The 18,537-nt window shown below is 46.3% G+C and overlaps 1 protein-coding gene across 2 annotated transcripts in view; it reads left to right on the forward strand.

Annotated features, from left to right (window-relative positions):
* The window catches only part of MARCH10 (membrane-associated ring finger (C3HC4) 10, E3 ubiquitin protein ligase), a 112,649-nt gene that overhangs the window by 46,067 nt on the left and 48,045 nt on the right, over window positions 1-18,537 (forward strand). The window contains exons 4-5 of one of the 2 annotated variants that reach the window (XM_011966122.1): window positions 6,611-6,782; window positions 8,150-8,152. In XM_011966122.1, the coding sequence (XP_011821512.1) occupies window positions 6,611-6,782; window positions 8,150-8,152 (175 nt within the window). The remainder of the gene's footprint in view (window positions 1-6,610; window positions 6,783-8,149; window positions 8,153-18,537) is intronic. The other variant, XM_011966123.1, reaches the window with a different exon arrangement.

Consider the following 18,537-nt stretch of genomic DNA (forward strand, 5'->3'; position numbering starts at 1 on the left):
AAAAAAAAAGAATACAGACCAACCAATTCAAAGCTTTTATTTCAAGGTTAATTGGTTTTTGAATGTCTTAAATATCTTTATGCTTGTCTTTGCTTTTCCATTCTGAGCATGCATTTGTTTTGTAATAAAGAATTATGCTTTACAAAAATAAACCATTGAAACCACAAAGAGATTATTTCACTGGCAAATTTGCAGGATGTTTTGTTTTCTCTCTCTAAAAGAAACATATACCTAAATCGTAAATACTACTTTAAGCATTCTCCTACTCAGAAACCTTCAGTGGGACCCCACTCTCTATCACATTTGCTTGAATCTCACGGCTCCCCACAATCTGGCCCACACCCTCCTCCTCACCCTGTGCTCAAGCCACCTGCCTGGCTGTCCTAGAATCACGCCTGCTGTTTTCACTCCATCCATCCTGCGGCTCAAGTGCTGCCTCCAGCCTGGCCAGACCCCACCCATTCTTCAAGTCCCAGCACACACCACCACCTTCTCTTGACCTTTCACCTTTTCTCAGGGGTTTTCCATGACATTTAGAATGGGTGCAACACAACGTATCCCTTGATTAAATGTTGTTTTCCATTTTACTGGTAAGGCATTAATCTTATCTGTCTCATTGTCAGCACACCACCACTCCTGGCTAATTTTTTAAATTTTTTGTAGAGACAAGGTCTCGCTATGTTGCCCAGGCTGGTCTCAAACTCCTGGGCTCAAGTGCCTCAGCCTCCCACCGTGCTGGGATTACAGGCGTGAGCCGCCATGCCCGGCTGTATTCCAGTTTTTTAAATCTATCAATTTCCTTCCCACATACTGCTTCCTTTTCGTCTTTGCACCACACAGAATCCTGCTCCTGCTACAGCCAGATAATGCTACACACAGGGATCCCTAGTATTTGGAAGCAGGGAAAATGTGTGGTCACCAACCATGTAAACTGAACAGTGATTTCTGCAGCACGCAAGGGATTGCCTGGCATCATAAGAAGTACCTAGCACGTCCTGCTTGCTGTGTCAGTAATTTGCAGTGCGAAGTTTCACTCAGTGGCCATTCCATAGTGGGCTGAATAGTAATCGCAAAACAAGTAGACCACATGGCTCTCCTTCAGAGGGCACCCCCATAGTGATGGCATGTTATGAAGACTTAAATCACCGGGGCTACTCTCCAGCCAGGGCCACAGGCTGGTCGTTTCAACTTGCTGGCCTGAAAATCCGGGAGAAGCCTGCAGCCAGGAGGCTGCTGTCTGTGGAACTCGACGGTAGACAGGTGCCTGTGATATTAAGGCAATCTAGCAGCCCAGCTGACTCCAAAAAGCATCTTTTTTTTTTTTTTTTTTTTTTTTGAGACAGAGTCCTGTTCTGTTGCCCAGGCTGGAGGGCAGTGGTACAATCTTGGGCTCACTGCAACCTCTGCCTCCTAGATTCAAGCAATTCTCGTGCCTCAGCTTCCCAAGTAGCTGGGATTACAGGCACGTGCCACTACACACGGCTAATTCTTTTTGTATTTTCAGTAGAGACGGGGCTTCACCATGTTGGCCAGGCTGGTCTCAAACTCCTGACCTCAAGTGATCCGCCTGCCTTGGCCTCCCAAAGTGCTTGGATTACAAGTGTGAGCCACCGCACCCGGCCTCCAGAAAGCATCTTCAGGCAAAACGGAGACCAAGGGCATGTAGTGCCTAGTCTTGCCCAGCTCCACCTGGCAGCCACGTCTTCAGATGGGGCAGACGAGAGTCAGCAGCAGTTTGATTCAGGTGGGTGGTACCTGAGTCCAGAAAGACCAAAAAGCCTACTGATCCTCGTTCTTTATTGTCCAGGCTTACAATTCTGGCACACTCAAAATTGTCCTGAACCCGCAGGAGGGATTTTGCTGCTGTAAGAGTTTTTTTCTGGACAAGAGAAAGTTTTGCCTGCTTTGTGCTACAACAGCACTTTGTGCAGAACGTATTTTATATTTCATGACTATGTAAAGGTAACCGTCCTATCCAGAATGCTATTTATACAAGCTGCCCTCAATTCCCTAAGGCAGTTTTTGTGTTTGAGGCACAATTTGAGTGTGGGCTTTGGGGACAGTGCTCTGAAGGTTCTCGTTGGCCCACACAGTCCCTTGATCGACCTTCCCATGTTGTCACTGTTTAAAGGTTGAGGTTCACTGCCTTGACCACACTCTTTTATAATCTCACGAGACCAAGTTCATTTCAAATGTACTCAACACAGTCTGGCGCCAGCTTGACACTACTCTGCCTTTTCCCTCCCATCCACAGTAAGCTGTGCCCTGCACCATATCGTAGATCCACTCAGCTCAGCCTCCATCACACGACTCATGGCAAAGATGGGTTTGGTACACATCAATCAGAATTCAGTAGCACCTCTCAGGGAGGGACAGAAATGGCATATCAGTTAAGAACCAGTTTCCCGGTTCTTGGAAAGGAGCCATCAGGCAACAGTTGGAAAATAACTTGAAGTCTTTTCTGTCCCCGACTGCCTTAGTCTACTTGCTCTTCGGGTCATCTCTGTTCATGGTCGCCTTATCATTTCAGACACCATATTGTTAGGTCCTGGTTGTTAAGAATCGAATCATTCTCACATTCCCAAGGAGATACATCCGCCTCCCCAACCCATGCGTCTTCACCTTCCAGGACGTCTAACTTAAACCATGATGTCATTACCTCACTGCCCAATGCTACTTACCCAGTTAAGTTCCTTCTCTTCTCAGTGTGGGCCTTTCTGCGAACTTTTGAAAGAGCATAGCGCTGGGCAAAGTGATAGCTCTACTTTATTAGGCATCAGTCCAGTAGAGCAAGTCCAGGATCTTCGGAAAACCTTAAGTACAAAAATGACGATTCTCAAAAAAATACCGATTAATTTTGTCAACTTATTTTAGTTAACATGGCTTTGTTAGAACTTTCATCAAATTCTCAGTAGAGAATGTAAAGTATACTTAAGTATCACGTAGGTTGGGTTTTGTTTTATTTTGGCTTTTTGTTTTTAATGTCATGGGCTTTGATTTTTAAAGATAGAGCTGGTTTTTGTCCCCCAGAGGAATAGCAGTGTGCTATTGTCTCTACCTCCAAGTGACATTTCAACTTGGGGACACATAAGGAAGTAATGAAAATTGTAATTATTTTTCAAAATTACAAGAGGAAAAGATGCAATTAAAAAATCAACTTTAAAATTAAAATTTTAATTATTATTGTTTGATTATCTCTAATGTTGTCAAATATTTGCCATTAGAGTTTTACAGTCTGAAAAACCATTGCACCATATTTTCTTAAAACTAGATAAATTTCAACTGGCCATTTGTAAGACTGTCATACTCTCATAGATTATATTCCCTGCAGAAGAAACCAAGAGTCCGGTGTGGAACTGACCCACGTCTCCATTTATACCCTTCTGGAATAGGTGAAATCCAATAGGATTTTTCATTGGGGACTTTAGCTTTGGTTTCAACCATAGGTAGTAAATGTCTAGTAGTTAGCTAGTTAATTTTTTAAATGGCTGAACATGAATTAATGGCTAATCATAAAAGCCAATACTTACATGGCGCTTACTGGGTTACATGTATATGGCGCTGTTCTAAGTGCTATGTGTACATATATATATTATGTAATCCTCACAAAACCACCAAAAGGTAGATACTACTGTTCACCAATGAAATCTGAGATCCAGAGAAATGAACTAACCCAATATCACACAATTACTATGTGCAAGAGCTGGGATTCACTCCCGTGGAGCCAGGCTCCAGGGCCTTAAATACCACGCTTTAGTGCCAGAATGATTTACTACAACTTCTCCCACTCAAGGATGATCCTTGGGTTTTCATCAAAGAGGATAGGCCGGGCGTGGTGGCTCACACCTGTAATCCCAGCACTTTAGGAGGCCAAGACGGGCGGCTTCCCTGAGCTCAGGAGTTCGAGACCAGCCTGGGCAACATGGTGAAACCCTGTCTCTACTAAAATACAAAAAATTAGCCAGGCATGGCGGTGTGTGCCTGTAGTCCCAGCTACTCAGGAGGCTGAGGCTGGAGAATTGCTTGAACCGGGGAGGCAGAGGTTGCAGTGAGCCGAGATCACGCTACTGCACTCCAGCCTGGGCGACAGAGCAAACTCTGTCTCCACAAGGTGGACGTGATTTATTTAAGATTTCTCAATGAGGCAAGCAGGAAAAAAGTCCTTTAACACATTCGTAAGTATTACACTTCTTGCCATTGTGCCTTCAGTTTACAACCGATAGAACACCGACTTCTAGCTGCAATTTCTAGACTCTTAATGGTTACCATCTAGAAATAAGGTTGATTGAACCAGAGAAGGTTGTACTCACAATATATGCTTACAATCCCACAGGTAACAGGATGGTTTAATTGGCCAAGCTTTCACCTCTTCAGTGCACTAAAGGCTTGAGGTTTAATGAATGGGTGGAGGAGGATAAACATGGCTTAACGGCCCAACCAATAAAGGTCTCCTCCCTATTCACCACAGCCTGGGGCAAGCCAAGAATTCCGGCCCTGGCTGGGGGTAATGGAGATGGATCCCCTAAGAGGAGCTGAGCGGACACCTGCAGTTGATGCTGCTGACACAGGTGTTGGTCATCCTCGCCTGGGGCATTTTTCCTGCCTTTCTGCTGGCTGGAAAGAAAGGGCTGACTTCCAGGGCCCTGTGCGAGTTGACTTAAGCCACTACGGCGAGCTGATTGTGTTGGGCAGTTTGTGGAGGAAATTCTGTCCCCTATTCATTGATTCTCTTCTTGGGACACAATTCCAGGACTGTGACTTCCAGGACCCAATTACAATGACAGTCTTAGGTGTCATACTTAAAATGTGCCCACATTTTCTTTTCTGAGAATAGAGAACCTATCTCATGTTCAGAAATGAGCTAATGTTTCGGCCAGGCATGGTGGCTCACGCCTATAATCCCAGAACTTTGGGAGACCGAGACAGGGTGATCACCTAAGGTCAGGAGTTTGAGACCAGCCTGGCGAACATGACAAAACCCCATCCCTACTAAAAATACAAAAATTAGCCGGGCATAATGGTGGGTGCCTGTAATCCCAGCTACTCGGGAGACTGAGGCAGGAGAATTGCTTGAACCCGGAAGGCGGAGATTGCAGTGAGCCAAGATGGTACCACTGCACTTCAGCCTGGGCAATAAAAGTGAAACTTTGTCTCAAAAAAAAAAAAAAGAAAAGAAAAGAAAAAAGAAATGACCTAATGTTTCATCTTTGACATTTCAGAATAATTTGCAAGGATTTCGATTAAATAGCAAAATCGAAAAGGAAAGGGGAGAACAATCAGTATGTTGTGTCTTGTGCTTCTCTGCTCACTTTATCTGAGGGTGGTCTATTTTCTAAAATTATGGGGAGAAACAAGAATTATTTGTTCAAAGGTTGTATCCAAACTCTCAATTTAAAAGCATGATTCATCATCTTGGAGGATCGTGATCTGTCCACCTGTAGATTTATGTAGACTTATTTACAGAAGACTGACAGGTAGAGGAATGTTTTAGAATTTAGTTTGTCTTACATCACATCCAATAATTCAAAGCCACTCAGAGTATTTTCCTGAGTCAGGAGCCTGTGAAATGACAGTGCCACAACTGACAGGGAGAACGGTGAGCAAGATCCATACAAATTCCAAGAGCTGGGGAGGTACCAGGGACGTTAATTTAGCATTCTATGTCTGCAAAAGACCACATTTTTCAGAGGACTTTCCGACACTGGACTAATGGGCAATGTAGGAGAGAGCTTAGTGACCCCACCCCTGGTGACCCCCCAGGGTCGGGGAAGGGGGAACCTAGTGATTTGTTTCTTGCGGAATGGATAGCCTAGGAAGTCATACCAATACCAGGACCTAAAGGCATCAGGCTGTACTTAAATCACCTTTAAGACCAGGTTTCTGATATTTATATTGTTTTCATCCTTTCTTTGTGTAACAGCCAAGTATAAAGCTGTTCCATGCCTGGATAATTTTTATTGCGTCAGCATGGCTGTGTTGAGATATTCTGACACAACGGGAATCATGATTTGTCTACGCATAGATTTATTCTGACTTCTTTATAGAAGAGTGACAAGGAGGGGACTTTTTAAAGATTAGTCTGTGTCATGTTGCACCCAATAACGCAGAGTATTGAAACTGAGGTCTGATTTAATCGGCCTGGCCACACACTCTACATTTCCTTTTCATTGTCAAGTATATGATTAACGTAAGGAACTTTTTTTTTCTAGCCTATCTCCAAAGTAGTTCAAATAACAATGCGAAGTTTAAAAGCACTGAGTTTTTTTCTCCTGCTTTCATATGTAGCTTTTAACATGAGCTATTTATCAGTCATCAGATTACTTAAGGGTCAGAAATGCATTCTTTTCATAATGTTCTACAAAACACACTCATAGAAAAATGCGTACTTTCTTAATGTTCTGCAAAACAGACTCATTAATTCTGCCGTTATTTCTAAGTTGCTCCGCCCAGTCCATCTGAATCTCTCTGGTGGACGGGCGTGTTGACCCTGGCAGACGACTCTAGGATATTGCTGGAGAGGGTCACTGCGTTTGCCTCATTTCTGTTTTCTCTGCCTAACAAAGGTGACCTACTTGGCCACTGATACTCAGACGTATTTCATTTTTGGTAGAGTTCTAGTGAAGAGGATCCTCTAACTGAACCAAGGTCATCTACCAAGATATCTACGTTTAAGTGTGACTCCAAACTTCCAGCAATTGACCAAACATCAGTCAAGCAGAAACATAAAAGTACCATGACTGCAAGGAAAGCAGACAAAGCGGACCCCAGCGAACCCTCTCCAGGTGAGTGGCTGGCTTATTGAAATTCATCAGCTCTAAAATCCTGGTATTAAAAATAACAACAGGCCGGGCATGGTGGCTCACACCTGAAATCCCAGCACTTGTGAGAGGCTAAGGCCAGCAGATCACTTGAGGTCAGGAATTTGAGACCAGCCTGGCCCACATGGCGAAACTCTGTCTCTACTAAAAATACAAAAATTAACCAGCTGTGGTGATGCACGCCTGTAATCCCAGCTACTCGGGAGGCTGAGGCAGGAGAATCACTTGAACCTGGGAGGCAGAGGTTGCAGTGAGCCAAGATGGCACCACTGCACTCCAGCCTGGGCAACAGAGCAAGACTCCGCCTCAAAAATAAATACATTAAATAAATAAATATAACAACAACAATCAAATAGGTGGTATTGGTTAAACCTAGTGTGTTCTGAATGGCTAATTCAGGTTGTGAAAGGCCAGTGATCCTATGCAAACGGTAACATTAATTTCAGAGTAGAATATAAAGTCAAGGAGGCGTGAATCATGCAATGTAACTTTCTCCACTGCCCGCATTTTCTGCCCAGTCATTTGTGTGGCTTCCGCCTACAGCTGCTGCCTTTTCATCATCTTCGCCCTTCTTGGGGATAAAGGCATTTGGCCCCAGGTATCAAGTTTTATGGCTCAAGCAAGAGCATAAAGAGAAGCTTTCAAATACATCTGAATAGCACAATTTATAGCCAAGAGAGAAAGTAATAAAGTTTTCCTGTTCTGGGTTTGTCCTCTCTGAGAGAAAAGGTGCTTGATAAATCCTCCTTTTTGTGCAACTTGGAAAAATAGTCACTCTTTAGGTGCCTTAGAGCAAAGATCAATCTTCTGCTTGGGGCGGGAGTGATTTAATAGTTTCCAGAAAGCGGCTAAAATTCACTGAAAATTTGATGTCTCTCGGGCTCATCTCCATCAAAGACAACCACTATAAGACAAACTTGATTCCTCCAAGAACTGAGGTTTAAGTTGGAGTAACTAGGCAGAAGGGTCTAAGTTGAGTAGAAAGGATTCAGGCTAACTGCTGAAGAATTCGTCAATAGCGTGCAATTCATTAAAATCCAAATCACAGCTACTTTCCAATCCTAAATAGCTTCTGCCGTGCAACCACCCGTCCAGTTGAGTCTTCATGCATTTTTAGAACATGGCAGCTTTCACTCAGATTAACCGCCCACATTTTATTGCTTTAACGAAGTCAAAACCAAATTGACTTCTGAAATGATGTTCTCTCAGGCAAAGCCCCAACTCTTGCTTCTTCTTTAATCAGGGGAAAGTATCATCACGGTTAATTTCTCATTTTAAAGACTTTTGGTAGGAATGAGGCTTTAATTCAGCTGTCTAAGGTTGAAACAGAGCAGGTAAGGTCATTCCACCAATATTTCAAAATACGAGTTGTAATTTATCGAATTGAGGATGTTTTTAATAGCAAAAGTTTGAATTTCAGGGTTTTTTGTTTGTTTGTTTTTGTTGAGATGGAGTCTTGCTCTGTTGCCCAGGCTGGAGTGCAGTGGCATGATCTCGGCTCGCTGCAACCTCCGCCTCCCGGGTTCAAGCGATTTCCGGGTGATTTTTGTATTTTTAGTAGAGACAGGGTTTCACCATGTTGGCCAGGCTGGTCTCAAACTCCTGATCTCAAGGATCCGCCCACCTCTGCCTCCCAAAGTGCTCGGATTACAAGCGTGAGCCACCGCGCCTGGCCTGAATTTAAGTTTAAATAATGCAACTCCATTTATGCAATATAATTTTTAGCCCTCTTGCTAAAATCAGGTGGTTGTTTGCATAGTGTGCTTTGTCATCGTGGAGAAAAATCATTAAAAGGAACCGTTTAGATCCACCCAATGCTTTAGTTTGTCTGATTAACACAGATGTTCTTCAGACTGAGCAAACCCTGTATGGAACTTACAGCACTGACAAAAAGGGAGAATTAATTCACTTAACATTCTTTAAAACATCACATTTGAAGAATTACCAGACTGAAAAACACCAGGTTTCAGTGACAGAGCCAGGTTGGCAGAAAGATATCTATTTCATCAAATGAGGGATGTTACTTGTAGTAAAAGCCTCTACAAACCGCCAGCTTCATCACTGCGTTATGGCCCTAGACCACGTCCGAGACCCATGCAGCCGTGAGGAGGGCTGTGGCCTGGCCGTCGCCAAGCAGAGCCGTCCTGGTGATGGATGGCAGGTGCTGCAGAAGTGGAATAAGTTGTGCAGCAATCTGGCTAAAAACAAAGCATCGATGTGGTAAGATCCATCCATTTAACATGTGTAGACTCACCCTCTGGGCTCCCTAATTAGCATAGCGAAATGAGAACCGAGACATGGCAAGGATTTCAGCTGAGTCCGTTCAGGAAAAGTTGAGCTCGGTAGCAGCCGTGATGTAGACAGTTTTCTGCCGTTAACAGAAAAATAGGATTTGGTACCTGAATTAGCTGGACACATTGATCCAATTCACTAGTGAAATTCACAGTTCCTTGCTTTTCTCTGTAGAGAGATATTTCTCTAAAGCATTTTGGGGGTGATACAAAGTTGGCAGTAAGTCATCAAAACTTCTCCCATGTCAGACCTGAGATTCTGTATGAAACTGAGGCATCAAACACAGTGAAATTCCTTTGCAACATCTGCCTCATAGGCTACAGAAGTGGAGTCTGGTATAACTTCCTGTGTTATACCAGACTTTTACTGAATAAAAGAGTATAGCTGGGGAACATGGCTTGACTGCAAATCTATGTAATGATAATCCATGTGATCAAAAAGGGGTTTTTCTTTGTGTGTAATCTGCCATCTAGAACTTCCAAAACAACCATGTAAAATATAGGCACTATCAATGCCCTCTACAAATAGATTTGTAACCGAGAAGCCATCAGATTGCTCTTCATCCTGTTAAAAGGAATTTACGCATTTAAATTAAGTTTGTATCGTCCATGAAACTGCTTCTGGACAAGTGACTTGCGGTGTTCCTTGTTATCTCTCTCCATGCAGTGGCACATGCAGTTTATGGGCAAGTGTTTTGGAGTCAAAATGTTTGCATTTGCATCTGGGCCCCATTTATTTGCTGTCTATCTTTGGCCAAATAAAGTATGTCTGTGCCTCAGTTTCCTCATCTGTACAATGGGGAGAAACAGATCCTACCTGCTGAGATTGCTGTGAGAACTCAGTGATAAAACATACGTCCAGCCTTTAACACAGTCCCTGCCGCTGCAGCCAATTAATGATCACATTATTATTCCTAGTACATGAGAGCAGCAGGTAATGAGGAGAACGGACTAGAAAACTTTGTTTTCTTTGTCTTAAGGTTGTCCTCCTAAAACATCTTTTTTTCTTTACAAAAATCAGAGTTGTACTTTATTGATTGACTGATTGATTGATTATTGAGGTGGGGTCTCACTGTGTTGCCCAGGCCGAAGTGTACTGGTGCAATCATAGGTCACTGCAACCTCAAACTCCTGGACTCAAGTGATCATCTGACCCCAGCCTTCCAAGTAGCTGTCACTACAGGCACACGCCACTATGCCTGGCGAATTTTTTACTTTTTGTTTTTGTTTTGTTTTGTCATCGTTGTTGTTGTTTTGAGACAGAGTTTCGCTCTTCTTGCCCAGGCTGGAGTGCAGTGTCACGATCTCGGCTCCTGGCAACCTCCCCCTCCCGGGTTCAAGTGATTCTCCTGTCTCAGCCTCCCGAGTAGCTGGGACTACAGACATGTACCACCATGCCTGGCTAATTTTGTATTTTTAGTAGAGATGGGGTTTCTCCATGTTAGTCAGGCTGATCTTGAACTCCCAACCTCAGGTGATCCATCTGCCTTGGCCTATCAAAGTACTGGGATTACAGGCGTGAGCCACCACGCCTGGCCATTTTTTTACTTTTTATGGAGACGAGGTCTTGCTTTGTTGCCCAGGCTGGTCTTGAACTCCGGGGCTCAAGTGATCCTCCCATCTTGGCCTCCCAAAGTGCTAGGTTTACAGACATGAGCCACAGCACCCAGCCCAGAGTTGTATTTTCTAGAATCTTTAACATAAATGCAGGTACAAATACTTTTACAACACTCTGAGTTTCAAAGCAAAATGCCAAATGGAAAAAGATGAAGAATCAGACAGCATTCACCAAGCCAGAGATAGGCTTTATCTCCAGAAAGACATGGAAAATTCAGGCAGTGAGTCAGGACCTGGCTGGGTCTCACGTGCAATCAGCTCAGAAATCCCACATCCTGAACACTGGTGTAGGGTAAGGTATGAGCCTAGCGGAGTTACACGTTCTTAGTTACATGTTCAGAATTGTATATATATCCTTGAGATCCAGAACAGCTAGCAGGCCCAGCGAGTGCAGGGACACAGGGACATCTGGGGAGTTGTGTTGGCCTCCAAGGCCTGCATGCTCTCAAGACCTCTTCCAGCCCCACCCGGAGTTGGAGAGGAGCCGCCTGTCCTTTCCAGGACACGGAGGGGCATCCAAAGGCCACTGTGCTGTGGGGTTCTGGCCCCTGGAATCCTAACGAGCTCCCTACCCTGGGGCCAGACGTGTGGGAAGTGAGCGTCCCCTCTCCTGCCCTCTGCTCTCACCTGGAGCTTGGGCATGGTCCCCCGAGTTATGTGCCAGGAAGACAGATCTGGATGGAGTCCTGTGAACCTGCTTCCAAAATCTTGCCCTTTAAAGCAAAGCCAAGTGTTCTGAAACTATCCTCACTTATTATTTAATGCAATGTTAGTCATGACTGCATTCAGATTTGCAGGAGTGACAAGACTTTTCAGCCGCAGATGGATTATTGTGAGGACAGGTTCTTGTAAAAGTAAGAAAAAGCAGTGCATTCAGATGTTAAAAGACAAACATCTAAAATAACTGTGGTCTCTTTTGGATTGGGAAATATTTATTTGAAGAGCAGCCTGAAAGAGAAATTTGAGGGCAAACCCTAAATCCTTATAATTTACCTTGCAAATCAATTCTTCTGAAGGTTTTCTCTGAAAGGCCAAGATGAATGTTTTTTGCGGCAAGTCCAACTGGTGTCCAGCAACTTTCCAAGCTATCTGCCAAGTTAGAAACAAAACAAAACAATTTAAGTGGATGCTCCCACTTTTTAATAGAGAATCGTAATTATCAGTCCAGTTATGATACATGCTGTCAAGACAGAGGGGCTCAGGGTTGTCGCAGAGCCCAGAATGAAGTCCCGGCTCCAAATCCTGGTGCTATCATTTTATAACCCCATAAATGTGAGCAGGCAACTTCTCTGAACTCAGTCTCCTCACCAGTAAAATGGAAATCCTTGCCAGTCTCACCAGGTAGGTAGGTGGGTGGAAACCCTAGATGTAGACCAGGCTTTAGGCAAAGGTTAATCCCCAGGCCTTCCTCTGCTTATGAACCCTGCTCCCAATACCGCCAACTGCTCCAGGGCTAGTGTCTCCATACGAATGCTGCTTGACCAAAGACACTTGCATTTGAGATGTAAGAGTGGTTAGAATTTGGTCGGGCACAGTGGCTCATGCCTGTAATCCCAGAACTTTGGGAGGCCAAGGCAAGCGGATCACCTGAGGTTGGGAGTTTGAAACCAGCCTGGCCAACGTGGGGAAACCCTGTCTCTACTAAAAATACAAAAATTAGCTGGGTGTGGTGGCGTGTGCCTGTAATCCCAGCTACTCAGGAAGCTGAGGTACGAGAATCGCTTGAACCCTGGAGCAAGAGGTTGCAGTGAGCCGTGATTGTGCCACTGCACTCCAGCCTGGGCAACAGAGTGAAACTGTGTCTTGACAACAACAACAACAAAAAAAGTGGTTATAATTTGATTATTAAAAATTTTAACAATTGGATCATCAGTGAAGTCATCCGCTTATCCAGTACCTATGGGGATGTTAGCAAATACATTCAACTGTCCCCACCGCCCCAGGATGCATGATACCAGGGCAAACTGGTGTACTCATCCATCGCTCATTCATTCAGCACTTCATCTATACATGTTTACCTGCCGGGTAATGGGGAACCAGAATACAAAACACACAGGGCGTGTCCTCCAGGGCTCCCAGCCTGGTGGGCGAGCAGGATTCCAATAAGGGCAGATAGTGCAGTACATGCCCTAACCAAGGTAAGTTCTAAGAGCTTGTGGGCAGGGCCAGGTGGAGTGAAAATCCTGAAGGACGGGGGTTTAACCAGGTGAAGAGGGCAAGAAAGATGTGCCTGGCAGCAGGTACTGAGTGTGCAAAGGCACAGAGAGGGAGCAAGGAAGACGGAGAGACAGACAGACATCAAGGAGCTACAAATAATCTAGGGCCTTGTGCTCCACGTGTCCCCAGGCAAGTAGCAGAAACCATCATCTGAGAGCTTCTTAGAAATGCAGAGCCTCAGGCCCCAATCCAGACTGACTGGCTCGGAACCTGCATTGGAGAAGATCTCAGGGACATTCCTATGTACATCTGAGTTTCAGAAGTTCTGGTTTAGGGCCAGGCGTGTTGGCTCACGCCTGTAATCCCAGCGCTTTGGGAGGCCAAGGTGGGTGGATCACTGGAGGTCAGGAGTTCGAGACCAGCCTGGTCAACATGGCGAAACCCCATCTCTACTAAAAATACAAAAATTCGCCAGATGTAGTGGTGCGCACCTGTAATCCCATCTACTCAGGAGGCTGAGGCAGGAGAATCACTTGAACCCAGAAGGCAGAGGTTGCAGTGAGCTGAGATCATGCAACCACTCCACACTCCAGCCTGGGCGACAGAGCGAGACTCCATCTCAAAAGAGAGAGAGAGAGAGAGAGAGAGAGAGAGAGAGAGAGAAGCTCTGGTTTCTGGTTTAGGGTCAGGCTACAAATTAGGAAATATAAAGTTGAGGCCCCACAGGTAGGCAAGGATCAGGCCTCCAAGGGCCTTAAGTGTCATGCTGGATGGGGCATCAGTTCTGGAAGGGCTCTACATAAGAAAGTGATGCAATCAGATTGGCATTTGTAAAAGCTGACTCTGGCTGCAGCATGGAGAAGGGCCAGCTGAGAGTGTGAGGGTGGCCAGACACAGCCAAGAGTGGTCAGACACAGCCAAGAGACCAGACAAGTAGCAGTTGCAGGGGACTGGGGGAGAAATGAGAAGGGCTTGAGCGGGAGCAAAAGCAGAGGGAAGAGGGTCAGGTGCAGTGGTTCACACCTGTAAGGAATCCTAGCACTTTGGGAGGCTGAGATGGGAGGATTGCTTGAGGCCAGGAGTTCAAGACCAGCCTGGTCAACATAGCAAGCCCCATCTCTATTTTAAAAAAAAGAAAGAAAGGCCGGGCGCGGTGGCTCACGCCTGTAATCCCAGCACTGTGGTAGGCTGAGACGGGCGGATCACAAGGTCAGGAGATCGAGACCATCCTGGCTAATACAGTGAAACCCTTTCTCTACTAAAAAATACAAAAAATTAGCCAGGCGTGGTGGCGGTGCCGGTAGTCCCAGCTACTCGGGAGCTGAGGCAGGAGAATGGCGTGAACCTGGGAGGCGGAGCTTGCAGTGAGCCAAGATCACGCCACTGCACTCCAGCCTGGGCGACAGAGCGAGACCCTTCTCAAAAAAAAAAAAAAAATGCAGAGGGAACAGGAAGAGGGAGTGGGCTTGAGGGCCATTTGAGAAAGTAAAGCTGGCAGAACTTGGTGACTTGGATGTAGGGATAAGGAAGAAAGACAAATCAAAGAGAACTCAGGAATCTGGCCCAGGAAACTAGGCCAGTGGAGGTTGCCTCTGCCAAGGTTGAGGAAGCAAGGACAGTGTGGGTCCCCTTTTGTGGTGTTGTCTTTGAGGTGCAGGCAGGGCAGCCAGGTGGCATTGCCAGGAAGCACCTGGGGACCCAGGTCTCCTGCCCAACAGAGCACTCCCCTTCCTCCCAGAGCACTAGCTGGTAGGACCCAAGGGCCTGCAGTAAGAGGTGGCTGAAATGGCAAGAATGTCTCCCTGAAAGAGTGGATGGAGTAAGAAGAGAGATATTGGGGGAACTTTGGGAGATAATGGTAAAGAGAAAAATGAGTGAAGACAGCTAGAGAGAGAAATGATCCTGAGAAATAGGAGCCACTCCAGAGGCTACTTGGGAAGAAACAAGTGGATAATATTTACTTGAATCCTCTGTAGCATGACACTAAGGACTGAGACCCCTGCATGATAGGTAATGATTTTCTTTCTTTTTTTTTTTTTCTTTTTCTTTTTTTTGAGATGGAGTCTTGCTCTGTCACCCAGGCTGGAGTGCAATAGCCCGATCTCGGCTCACTGCAAACTCCGCCTCCCGGGTTCAAGCGATTCTTCTGCCTCAGCCTCCCGAACAGCTGAGACTACAGGCATGCACCACCACGCCCGGCTAATTTTGTATTTTTAGTAGAGATGGGGTTTCTCCCTGTTGGCCAGGCTGGTATCGAACTCCTGACCTCAAGTAATCCGCCCGCTTCGGTCTCCCAAAGTGCTGGGATTACAGACGTGGGCCACTGCGCCCAGCCTTAGGTGATAGTTTTCAACTGGATGGCTACAACCATGGACTTTAGACTTGGAACTGATTTTAGCTGCAGCATCTCCCAAACTTTTCTGACAAAAATCACCAGGGAGGTTCTTCATAAAAATAAAAATTCCTGCTTCCCGTCCCTGACCCACAGCATCAGAATCTCCAATAAAGGGGCCTGCAAAACGATTTTGAACAAGAACAACAGGTGATTCTCATCCCCAGGGTTTGGGCAGCTGTCTCAGAGCCTTGCTTTTCCAAACATTAACATTCATGAGAAACACCTGGGGCTCTTGAGCAACTACAGGTTCTGATTCAGAAGGTCTGGGTGGGCTGAGAGCCTGCATTGCTAACAAGTCCCAGGTGACGTCGATGTTGCTGGTCTATGAACCCCTTTGAAGGAGCAAGGCTAGAAAAAACACCCGTCTCATTTTGCAGGTGAGGAAACAGGTTCCGGGCAGGTAAGCCGTTGATTCAAGGTGACCCAGCTGGTTAGTGGCAAAGCTGAGATTTGTCAGGCATGAAGGGGTAGCGCTGACTCATGACTCCATCGGGCACCCGTATTCTGCCTCCAGCGAGGTTAGCAGTTTGAGCGAGAGGTTAGTGAACAGATCATCAGTTTCAACAGGACATCTCTCTTGTTTACCTGCTTTTCCGCCAGCTTGATTTTTCTCCCTTCCCAGGATCCCGCCGGGATCTCTCTCCTTCCTTTCTCTTTTCCCAAGCTTCCCCTCCGCAGCAGAAAGGCCAGATCAGGGCATGACTACAGCCTGCTAGCGGGGGCAGCTGGAGGATTGGGGGAGAGAGCTTTACCCAAGTGAGACCCTGCGGGTCGCCATCTGTTGCTACCAGCACAGCTCATTAGGCTGGCAGTGGGAGACGAGAAAGGCCCCAGAGCTTCCACACGGCAGCCCCAGGACATTCTCCGAGATCTTACAGGGGAAAGAACTTCCCGACATCTGTCAGGGACGCTGGAGACTGTTGGCTGGAACGGGGTGTGATGCTGGTACTGCTTCCCTTGGTTAACTCCTCAGTGACACTGAGATCTAGTCCAGGTGCCTCCTGGGCAGGAGCCAGGCCTGCTGCTTCTGTGACATTGGAGCACAATTTTTGAGTCTGGATTCATTCGCAGACGTCTTTATGTCCTTCCCCCCACCCCACCCCCAGTGCTGCTTCCTGACTGCTCTTTTTCTTTTGTGCAGGTGGCAGCAGCCAGCACCCCCTGTTCTGTGTTGAATACACCCCTTACTGCTCCGTCTTCGCTTTCTCCCCTGTCCTGCAGCCCAATACCAATTACTGCTGCCTCCTCCTGCCACTAGTGCCACCTGCCTCCCCAGTGGCCCAGGAACCTCCCCACTCTCTCCCTCTGGTTACCGTTCCCTCCTTCACAAGCACCGCTTCCACCTCCCCGGACCCCATGCCTGAGTCCCCAGCCGCGCTGTGCTACTTCCCCATCTCCTGCCCAACTCCGGCTGAGACCCCTGTGCTGTGCCTGCAGGGCCCCCGAAGGCCCAGTATGATTTACCTCGTGTGGTAAGTCACCCTTGCAAGGCACACAGCACAGCGGAGTCAGGGAGAGGGGACTTCGGGCTTCCAGAAGGCAGGTGGACAGGAGAGGGGCCAGAGGCAACGCCAAGAACAATACCAGGCGGTGTGGTGTTCGGGGGAGCAGGAAGATGGGACAGCATGGCCACTGCACTCGGGCTCCACCTTCTAGCGCCAACGGAGCAAGCGACCAATAAAATCCCATCCTCTCCGGAGACTCATTTGATTTCTTACCTCCTGTAGCTGGCACACTGTACAATGTCACCCCCAGAAACCAAACAGACTCTCCTAATGCATCTGATCACACCATTGGCTATGTGAATGTGCACACGCCAGGGCCGCCCTGAGCGGTGGCACCGGGGCACCGGGGGCAGGCCATTCTGAAGGCACACACTGCAACCAAAACCCATTCAGAACCACTCGGAGGAGGGACAAATGAAGGGCTCAGCCAATGTTTACATTCCCTTTCGTGCCTACTTATTAGGCATCACATTTCCTAAAATCAAAAATCCCACCCCTGAGTTCCAAAATAAAACATATTTATGGTACATAATTAAGCTTTAATTAAGATCTCCTCTGGGTATGTGAGACAACACACATTTCTCGCACACCCAAATAGGCAAATTGACGCGACCTGTTATTTGTGACTGCACAGAAAGCTGCCTGTTACCCCAAGGCAACATTGGCTCCTGCGATTAAGCTGTAATTCTTCCCAGGATCCAAAGAAAGCACATTTTTTTCAAAGAGTTGTCTCTCCAGTGGGATCTTGGCACCTCCTAGGCACCAGGGATCCCAGTCAAGGTAATGTGGGGCGGGATAAGGGTTCAGGAACTATATTTCCCTTTTATGGTCCTTTTCGACTTTGTCTATCAAGAACTATCTGTGGATGACAAGTGATGGGAAGAGCCGAACATGAACAGTTGAATGGACTTGGTTCTCAGTTGTCAAGGTCTTGTACAAATATGAGATTTCTACCTTTTTTTCCCCCTTTCCTGGTCAAATTAAGAACTATTCAGTTGACAATCACAGTTTCCCAGCATTGTTAAGAGAACAAAGGCAGATGCCTTTAATCTAAACAGCTGTTCGGTTTCTTTAAAACTGGAGGCATCACCTTGCTCAGATCCCGGAAGTAGGGATCTGTGTGTTGTCCAAAGCAAACCAAAGTCTTCCCAAAATTCACTGGTAAACAGGATATTGAGTTACCTGGCAATGAAACTCCTGAACACAAACTGCTTCCTTTTCTATAAGGCAAAGGGCCTGTCTTGCTACCTGAAAAGGAAGCTAATTTCATCGTCCAGTGTAACTAGGACTTGGTCTTGCTGCAGATTAATCTATGAATCCATGACATGGTGAAGACCCATTCTAGCCCCCAAAGGTCTGAAATTTGATCCACTTTTCATGCAAGTGAAGTGATGGGAATTTGGTATACAAATTGAGGGTTTGAAACTTTTTCTAGACAACGTTGTGCTCTGTTGCCCAGGCTGGAGGGCAGTGGTGCAAACAGCTCACTGCAACCTTGACCTCCTGGGCTCAAGTGATCCTCTTGCCTCAGCCGCCCAAGTAGCCGGGACCACAGGTACATGCCAGCACACCCAGCTAATTTTTTTTAATTTCTTTTTTTGTAGAGACAGGAGTCTCATTTTGTTGCCCAGGCTGGTCTCAAACTCCTGGGCTCAAGTAATCTTCCTGCCTCGGCCTCCCAAAGTGTTGGGATTACAGACATGAGCCACCATGCCTGGCTGAATGTTAGAATCTCCTTTTTTTTTTTTTTTTTT

Source organism: Mandrillus leucophaeus, unplaced genomic scaffold (genome assembly GCF_000951045.1).
Source record: "Mandrillus leucophaeus isolate KB7577 unplaced genomic scaffold, Mleu.le_1.0 Scaffold747, whole genome shotgun sequence".
Taxonomy (NCBI): Eukaryota; Metazoa; Chordata; class Mammalia; order Primates; family Cercopithecidae; genus Mandrillus; species Mandrillus leucophaeus.